Consider the following 9637-nt stretch of genomic DNA (forward strand, 5'->3'; position numbering starts at 1 on the left):
AGCTATGTAGCCGTACCCTCACTACTCTAAAACAGCGTTGTTAATTGTTCAAAACACGACGAGGAAATGTGAGATTTAAGTACTAACGTTATAAAACTTTTCCAACACTACTATAAAAACTAATTCCGCGAATTGGGTCGTATTTGTATTAGCGCACATAAACAACAAAGAATCGTCCATTTAGCAATATAACAGCATGATGCGTCTTGATATGACGTATTTATATGACAGCTTCTTTAATAAATCGTTCCTGGAAAATAAAGTTACATATGAAAAAACCTCCCTTACTGCGGGCATGCGTGTCCTTGGGGAAGACACTTAGCAACAATTGCTTCAACCCAGTAGTCACCAATGGACTATACAAGTTGTCCAAATGCAATATATTGTATCAAAAAGAATAAAATACCCCAAACTAAGTACCCGCAAAGTCATATATAGACATATTAACTCAGACGCAAGCACTATTCTTGAAATAGAACACCTATGTTATACCAAATGTCATTGGCCCTATACGCAAAAAGAAATAAGTTACATTTATTCATTGCCTTGAACTTCTATTGGTTTAAAAACTATATAGCTAAGTAAGGACATAATCATAATCCAGGAAATATTGAAAACCTTAATCGGCTCGAGTCTGTTGAATATGATGGAACCAACTGTTCGTAGAACAACTGCAGGAAGTTTGTCGGTTGAATAAAGCTTCTTAATCCCATCCACAGCAGTTAACATGGGGAGATTGCCTCGCTGTCTGTCACTTTCGTATCTTAGTAAACTTTCAAGGGAACCTGGGAATTAAATGTTTGGCAAGTTGGTTTTACCTTGGAGTCTTGCCCGGCAACCATGTTGCTAGGAGCAAACTACTTGAAGTTCCTTTCAGTGTTCTGGTATGTTAGAAATGTTTGATTTTTACAGAACTAGCAATCTTTTTACATTTTTATAAATTTCTTCCATATCTCCCATACTCTTTTAAAGCTGTTTATAAAAGTCAAAATTGTTAAAGAACAGTTTCTTCCAATATAGGACTTTCATTCTGTCTACTTAAAACTGTGTAAAATATTTTTTAAGTCTAAAATTTATTTGGAAAGATTATTCATCCATTGTTTCTGTCATGCATGAGATAATTCTGGGGTAAACAGCTGTTCTGCTATTGAAATGTAAATTTTAGCAGAATAAACGAATGTAACGCAGTTGTTATAACACAGGGTATTCTGTTTCATACACCCCGTGTTTTTTAACAAGTTGTCATGTAGTGTATCTTGTGGAATGAAGTTTTATTATACCTATGTTTTATCTGCTATATGGCAAGACACCATAGCCGTGTACCACACAAGGATGCCCATGCTAGGATAAACAAGTTACATTGGTTCATTCCTAACCCACCACCCACACTCACCAATATCCATTCCATTATATAATGAAGTTTCAACAACATCAAGTAACGACTTAACATCCCGCATACCGAGGTTCAAACCTTGCCCTGCTAGTGGGTGGATTCTATGGGAAAATATATTGATATACAAGTTGTGTTTGGTGGAATAAGGTAATAAGTGTATACTATGCCCCCTCATGCTCAAAAAGTTTTTATGAAATATTAAATTGTGCACCCTCATGGAAAATCATTCAGCCACAATGGTTAGCAAGTTTGCATCTTGCCCAACGAATACAGGTTTGAGGCTCAGGTTGGCGCTACCCCTACCACCATTGTGGATATTTGTGTCTTTTGGCAAGGCACTTAACTGCAGTTTGTTAAAAGTCAACAGATATTTAATATATTCCTAACCAGATTGCTAACCTGTGAATTGCATCTCCAATAAAAGCAAGTCTTGGTCTAACATATTCATCTGAATGTGAAAAACCAAGTGGAAAACTGAAGACACCTCCTTGTACACCTGATATACTTGGTGGATATTGAAGGCTGGAGATTGAACTTTCATCTGGAAGTTAAGTTAAACAAAGCAGTGATTATTAATAAAGGTGTTTGTATTAATAAATTACCAACCAGGTTGTAGCTTTATTATTTTAGTTGCGTTTTTAACAGAAACTAATGCTGAATTACTAACTTCCCTTTAGTTTCAGAAATTTTAAAATCATTAGCACAAACAATTTAATTCACTCTATTTACATATATAATACAAAGTGGTAAAAATTCTAATTGCATTTAATATTTAATGTAACAAACTATTTTACCAGAGGTGAACAAGTTAAGACAGGTTTGCGTCATCTCTTGTAACATTTCAACTGATTTATCTCGAGGATATTCTTTCCACTGTAGAATATATTCAATAAATGTATGGAAATGGACTATATGTACATAAACACAACACCTTGCAGCCACTTATAAGTTGTAATGTAAGTAACTTTGTACGTGTTTGGTATTTCCGTATGGCTGACTATTTAGACAAGCCATTAGTGATCACTTGGTTGGAGCAATTGCCCAAAATATCCAAAGGTGCCCCATGCTCACAAAAAATGTCAGGGACAACCCTTGTTACGTAAGCGCATTAATGTTTGTTAAGTATATTTGCATTGACCATGCCCAGTATTCAAAGTTACAATTCAAGCAATTCCAACACTCAGCCAGACAAGTCACAATATGCAACTTACGAAGGCATTGTTTATCTGATTCACAAAATCTTCAGTTGAAATATTCTTGAGTTCTTCTGCATGATCACGTGATGTGCTCCACACCAATGAGCTGCTCGTATTACTTAATGGAAGCAATGCTATTGGTCCTATGATGTTTAAGCTCTTTTAGAATCACAAAGATACCAGATTTTGGTATTAAGTGTTGTTTACTATCAAAATGTAAAGATACGGTCATATACTTTTTTAATACTATTTCTGTATTACCAAATGGGATATGAACCGTTATACCTACTGTATAACATAAATTTGACAAACTTAACTTTATAGTTTAATGTTCGGAAAATATTATTTGCATTCTGTAACTTACCACTTGGTAAAAATCGCTGCCAGGCAACAAAATTATCACAAGGTTCGTGAAAGTTTAATGTTGCCACCACAGCGTGTTGATTGTAATTCCATTTCAACTTGTTCATGTTCAAACATCGAGATATGAATGAATTATCACCGTCGGCTGCAATCTGTTAGAGATAAAGGAGCTTATTTTATTCATTCATTTATATTTCAAATACTTGTATTTATAAGTACTTTTATTAGAAAAAATCTTTTTATTATATTTTATTCATTATTTTAATTTTTACAAATTTAGTTGTAATTATTTTCATTAGGTAGCAGCGACGAGCCTTGAACTCAGGTTCTCTTGAACAGAGGCAGGTACTAATCATTGTGCCGCAGCAGATTTAAGAGCTACAGTAGAATTCACCAAATGAATTACCAATAATTTGGTTCGAAGAACGGTCCCATCTGATAAAGTAACAGTTGCTGGTGGTAATGGTGTTCGTGTATCACTACGTGCATAGTTATTCGGGATGAAACAATCGGTTAAAGTAGAATTGTATTTCACTGAAACGTTGTTTGAAAGTTCGTTATCAATGGTTTGGTTGAGACTTGCTTGTAGAAGATTGTTTTCAACAATCCAACAAAGAGATTCTGACATATTGTGCTTGTTGAAATGTGTCACCACGTCAGAACATGCATCCCAAATCTGGAAGGTTTAATATAATAATATTATAAAACTTAGAAATGTGTTTAATATATCATCAATATTATATAAAGGCATTTCTTGTATGTATTGTATAACAATTTAATTGTCAAATTACTGTCTATTAAAACAGCATAAGCAATAAGTTCAAATCACCAACCACCACCTGCATTCTATTCACTGAGCATTTCCTTGAAACATTATCCCATGAATTGATGTCTTTAAGAAACTCCACATTTCCAGGAGATATCGCACAAACTCTGCAATCATAGTTTGAAGGAGGATTCTTTAAATCAATCTCTTTCATCTTTGAACGACCTTCAAGCATCAAAATCTTCTTTTTCTCCAAATAACGACTTTTTCCTTTAAAACAAATCATTTTAAATTTAATGCAAATTAAGTGTAGCTGTAAAACAAATAATCTCAAAAATTGATACAATTAATTATGTATATCCAGAGTTGGCTCATTACCTCAACACCCAAGGTGTATAAACACACAATAGTACAACAGTCTAAATACATAAAAACGTTGTTATATAAAAAATTTCACATCAACAATCAAATGTTAACTCACCCAACGCACAAGCCATTGCCCCTCCCACTAACCCACCCCCAGCTATTATGACATCATAATCTTCATTGTTACTTTGACTCGTTAACAATCGGTGTGTGATTGTTATCAACTGTTTGTTTTTCCACTGGGACAAACCTACTTTTTTAAGTTGTTTTAGCATTTTTACTTAAATAACATCTGCATTGGAAATGTGTTGAAACAGTAATCAATGTTTCAACTAGGAATATTTTAATTTCTAATAAATATAACTGGTGAAATAGATGCAATTAAATGTAATCATGGTGTTGTAGAAGAAATTGATTAAAACTTAAATTAATAAAAAATTTATTTCAAGAAAAGGTTACCACAGCAAAAAATGAAAAGTAAATGAGTTTTTTTTTCACAGAGATCTTAAAATATAATACAAGATCTCTATGTTTAAATACTGTATACGACATTATGTCCCCAGGACGATATAAATAAAAACAGGAATCCCGTTTTCTTTACTTTCAATCTCCTCGTAACTAATATTAACTCTATCGCCGCATATTTGATGTAAAATATCCAACCTTTGTTCTGGTTCATCGGTTGTAACTTGCACGATCTTCCCCCCATATTTTAACACACGGAATAATTCTGTCATATAAACCTTGCATAATTGTTCACCATTATTTTGACGAATAATTGAGTCAAAAGTTCCTTTGTCAATAAACAAATCAACGTTGTTTTCCGCGAATGGGAGTTGTTTACAAACATTCGCAACCACATATGTGACATCATAATCTGGGTATTGTTGTTTTAACATCAATAAACACTTCTCCACCCCGTCCACACAATAAACATCATTATTATGTAATAGTTTAGACAACAATGGCCCAACACTAGAAGTCCCACAGCCTATATCAACCACACATTTTTTAGAAGTTGTACCGAGTATTTCTAACAACTTTGGTTTGAGCTCATTGAACCCAATGAACCAGTCTTTCTCAACAGTTTTACAAGATGAGTTATAAAATTTGTTCCATGTATCTAACAATCCAAGTTGACTATTGAACCTGTCTTGATATTCTTTGCTTGTGTTATAACCCAACAGGACATTATTATTTGTGGAGGATTCATTTTCATGAATGTTTCTTTTACCAAGTTTGTATTTTTCCAGTTCCCCCATTACATCAAATGATGGGAAAAATGCATTAATTTCTTGCACAGCTGAATGCATTGAATCAGAGCCATGGACGGAATTCCTGGTGTCACTTAAACCAAATTCACCTCTTATTGAATATGGTTGGATATATTTTGTTTTGCACACTTTAGTTCCTCCAATAATATCCCTCCATTCAGCTACTGCGTTAACCCTAGCAAGGACAAGGGCTATAATTGGCCCACTTGTCATACTTTCCACCAATCTTCGATGGAAAAACCTACCGGCATGAGCTTCGTAAAATTTTTCCGCATCATTCTTGGTCCACCTCGTACGAGTTTGTTGTAGTAAAACAAAGTCTTTCTTCCGTATAGTTTGTGTGATATTCTGCACTGCCCACGGGTTATTCGCAACGTCAGGTTTCAAGATAGCCAGCGTCGCTTCGACACTATGTTTACTAGAAAGTGCTTTACGCATTTTGTTTTGCTAAATTCGTTCAGTTTCTTTCTAGTTACGCGATGTCTATGTATGTTTCGCTGAAGGGAAATTTTCCGTAATCGAAACTTCTTATAGACATTATGAACGTTTTCACTAATTGAGCACGTATTGCGATATCAAATCACAATTTTTTTATTATATATATATATTAATATATATATAAAATGGCATTAATATTACAATGGTGCTGAGATTGTATAACTTGTCGCATATAGGCATAACTGGTCGCACTGTGATTCTAAAGTTGAATTCATGCTTGAAACGACAATCCAAAATCGGGAACCATTGTGAATTTAAATTACTACGTCACAATGTTCAACGACGTCACAATCAGCCCGCTATTTATTCTTAGAAACTGATTGGTCAGATTGCTCACGTGACCGGCGCCTCGCACCAGCTGATTACGCTCGCCTTAATTGCTCTGAGCATAAAACGCCTCTTCTACACAACGAGGTACCAAGTTCCAGTTTGAATGCAGTTGGTTCCACATCGGGTTACAAGTTGGAAGGCTTCGAGAAGATTTTTTGCAAGACTTAAGTTAAGTATTATTTATTACATTAGTATATTATATGTCATATTATTTAACGTACATTATAGCTATATACTAATATACAGTAATATTACTTATATTATTTACAGTAAATAACACTATGCTACAAGTTGTGTGCCTTGCGTTTATTAACTTATTAATGTTTTTTTTATTTATTCTTTATTCGGATTCGAGAATCGCGACGGTTCTATATTATGTCACTCGCGACGTCACACGCAATTTTTATCTATTTCCACTCGCTGCGTTCTTTTACGTCACAAACGGACTCAATCGTTAAAATTTCGCTCGCTACCACTTGCGGTATTAGTATCGTTACGTCATAGGTGAACAACACGCGACTATTCTACGCATACGTTTCGCGATTTTTTTTTTATGGGGCCCCATGCGCGTCGAACGAGGCACATTACTTGTATATTCTAACCATATTTGCGCTATGAGCGCGAAGAGAGAAGATCAAAGAATTGGTAAAGTATAAATTCCAGTTGGCTTTATTACGTACATAAGCTCTTTTCTAGAAACATCGACGATGTGACGTCACGAAGTGAGGATGGCGCAACAGAAGAACCCACTTCGTAAGTTCATTGTTTAGCCACGAACTTATTTTGGTTTAAATTGAGTTTTGAAGATAAGATTTTGCAGAACTTGGTATGTGACGTCACAGAGGATCAAGCGGGCAATGTAACGAAAGAAAAATTAAGGTAATTATGACGCAATAATATACAAACTGATATTTAACGATTATATTGTTGCAGAAAAGTCAGCAAATAAAGCTGCCGAAGAAAAGCGCAAGGTATTTATTGTATATTATTTTAAATATTTAGAGTTAAACGGATAACTTTGAAAAGGTGTGACTTGTGTGGAGTTACTAATTAGTGAAAAAAAACTTTGTGTCGAGTTACTAATTTGTCAATTCTGCGTCTCTGCCTTCTGTAACGTAACTATTCTACCTTTATTTGCAGACGAAGAACAAAGACGAAGACGCCAATAAAGGATACACGGTTTGAGGTTTGAGGTTTGAGATTTATAAGTATGGGGTGTCTGTGAGTCTTGTCTGCGCTGCTATATTCCTGTTTTGCTGCTGGACCTAATGTTGCCAGCTATTTTTGGTCAGTCACTATACAGTGCATTTTGCATTTTACTAAAATATCTGCAATGAAACTTGGCGAACATCTTGCTGGATCGGATTTTGTTGTTGTACACTCTATTGTGTGTTTCTTCTACAAATATCGAACCCTTTAACGATTCTGTATTGTCTTGATCGCTTGGTAAGAACGCTGTGTTGGTATCCAAATACTCGAGTAATATTAACATGTAGTATAATATTCGCATAAATGTGATGGTAATTTTTGAAATATACTGTAACGTAAACTTTCCCACGTGACTAACTTTCTATTAAAACGTCTGTAGCGGGATTGGGACGATGGCCACGTCACAATTACGCTATGACGTCGATAGTGGGGTCAGAGCATTGTCCTGACTCTGCGTTCGGTGCGGTTACGTCAGTTTTGACTGAGTTACGGTCAGGTTGTTGCGTGGACGTCGCCGCCAGTGATGCTACGCTCGGTTTTAGGTCACTGTCAATGCGGTTCGTAACAACCTGACGCAGTTTCGTAACGGTCGATGCGGTACGTAACATCCGGACGATAATATATTGCGTGAAGATACGACGAGAGTATCGCGGTACCAACATGGCGACTTGCCTTGCGATTGGGACGTGCGGAGCTGTTATTGGATTCGACTCTTTGCAGTCGGACATTCAATATGGTGTACACTGCAGATGATTATCCTTCAGGATTTGAACTATATTTTCTTTGAAGGTGTTTTATTGAACATGTCCGCGTTAATTCGTTATGAATCGCGTCCCACTTTTTGTATGCTTGAGCTGTTGGGTTTGTTGCATGTTTGGCACATTTTTTCTCTGCACACGTTGTACTATTTTTGTCTTTTTTTGATGTTGTATACGTTGTACTATTTTTGTCTATGGGGGTTTCTTTAACCTGCGTGGACAGTAACATCCCGCAAGGGTTTCTCACCTAAGTAGAAACCCACTACCATTGGCTGGGGGCTTGTCGTGCCGTAGTGGCTTTCCACCAACGCCAGTCACATAAACTATGAAGGTATTTTAATCCTGTTTTCATTTTTCAGAAACTTCAATAAAAGTCATCACGTTTAGTTATTTATTTAATTTCTTCGTATTGTCGCAAAATAAAAAATAAAATATTAAAGAAAACTAAATTTCTGCGTCATGGCTTAGTGGTACGATGCTACAAAATATTGAAACGTCCTGGAAGAGTGACGTCAGATCTTCATGCCTCACTTCAAAGAATGACGTCATTGCGCCTTCGCCTGTTTAATCAGCGCTAGTTTTTTTTACCAACTCAAGCATATGAATAGAGTCTGGCTGTTTAAATTATAGGAAACTAATTGCATAGAATCTGAACTGTAGGTTTATTAATCGTGACGCTTTTCGTCTTTGTCTATCATTTAATGGAACGTACTCATTCATTAGCTCTTAGCTCTCTTAATAATTTATGTCGAGATTGGCTTGATAAGAAGCAACTATCGTACATATAAACAGGTTCACGGTAAGAAGCATGTCATTATTTAAAACATTTACCTATTAGTACGTTATATATAATTAATTTACTAGTCCAGGTATCTTGATTATTATTATTTGTATTTAATTCTTGAGTTGCATGTTGTTATAAGATCTGATCTTTCGTAAACAAGACTTAATAGTCGTAACATGATACATGATAACCAAGGTGATCCTAGAATACAGATATTCTAGCGGCCATTTTCGATACCTTCTATAGATGCCACCAACCTAAAATTCGGACACTGTACTAACTAGACCCCAGCGGTACCGATTCTGAAATCAAAAATTGAAAATTCGAAAAAATATTAATTATGAATATTAATATTCGTCATAAAAACATATTTATAAATTTTTCGCACGCACCAGCTTTAAATATGTTGTAGCGCTACTTAATAGCTACAAAATGAAACATTTTTTTCTTCAAAAAAATGGGGGCTTGGGTATGAAATATTAAAAAGTATGACCATAACTTGAATCATATAAATATTAAATTTTCAATTTTTTTTGCAAAAATATAACTTCTGCATACATCTATGTTGGCCACTAACATACCATTCCCATTAAAAAAATAATTAATTTTAATTTTTTTTTAATTATGAATATTAATATTCGTCATAAAAACATATTTATAGAATTTTCGCACGCACCAGCTTGGAATATGTTATAGCGCT

At 35.0% G+C, this 9637-nt stretch overlaps 2 protein-coding genes and 1 long non-coding RNA gene across 3 annotated transcripts; 1 reads left to right on the forward strand and 2 right to left on the reverse strand.

Annotated features, from left to right (window-relative positions):
- Positions 1 to 128: 128 nt before the first annotated feature.
- On the reverse strand, positions 129 to 4413 carry LOC100175080 (ubiquinone biosynthesis monooxygenase COQ6, mitochondrial-like). The gene is made up of 10 exons (XM_026837970.1): positions 4200 to 4413; positions 3792 to 3988; positions 3359 to 3628; positions 2954 to 3104; positions 2605 to 2732; positions 2188 to 2266; positions 1793 to 1934; positions 1394 to 1494; positions 619 to 785; positions 129 to 250 (listed from the first exon to the last, which is right to left on the reverse strand). The coding sequence occupies exons 1-10, from the start codon at positions 4357 to 4359 to the stop codon at positions 221 to 223; spliced, it is 1425 nt and encodes a 474-aa protein (XP_026693771.1). The 5' UTR covers positions 4360 to 4413; the 3' UTR covers positions 129 to 220.
- Positions 4378 to 5965, reverse strand: LOC100185269. The gene has a single exon (XM_002129693.4). The coding sequence runs from the start codon at positions 5794 to 5796 to the stop codon at positions 4636 to 4638; it is 1161 nt and encodes a 386-aa protein (XP_002129729.1). The 5' UTR covers positions 5797 to 5965; the 3' UTR covers positions 4378 to 4635.
- Positions 5966 to 6891: 926 nt separating this feature from the next.
- On the forward strand, positions 6892 to 8348 carry LOC113474923. Its single transcript, XR_003396641.1, has 3 exons — positions 6892 to 7065; positions 7120 to 7157; positions 7327 to 8348. It is a non-coding gene; the product is annotated as an uncharacterized LOC113474923 (long non-coding RNA).
- Positions 8349 to 9637: the final 1289 nt, after the last annotated feature.

Source organism: Ciona intestinalis, unplaced genomic scaffold, assembly GCF_000224145.3.
Source record: "Ciona intestinalis unplaced genomic scaffold, KH HT000041.2, whole genome shotgun sequence".
NCBI classification, from domain to species: domain Eukaryota; kingdom Metazoa; phylum Chordata; class Ascidiacea; order Phlebobranchia; family Cionidae; genus Ciona; species Ciona intestinalis.

Coding starts and splice junctions, on each gene's coding strand:
- LOC100175080 (XM_026837970.1), bottom strand. CDS start 4,359: ATGCTAAAACAACTTAAAAAAGTAGGTTTGTCCCAGTGGAAAAACAAA. Junction 3,989..4,199: donor GGCAATGGCTTGTGCGTTGG/GTGAGTTAACAT, acceptor TTTGTTTTAAAG/GAAAAAGTCGTTATTTGGAG. Junction 2,267..2,604: donor ATCAGATAAACAATGCCTTC/GTAAGTTGCATA, acceptor TATATTCTACAG/TGGAAAGAATATCCTCGAGA.
- LOC100185269 (XM_002129693.4), bottom strand. CDS start 5,796: ATGCGTAAAGCACTTTCTAGTAAACATAGTGTCGAAGCGACGCTGGCT.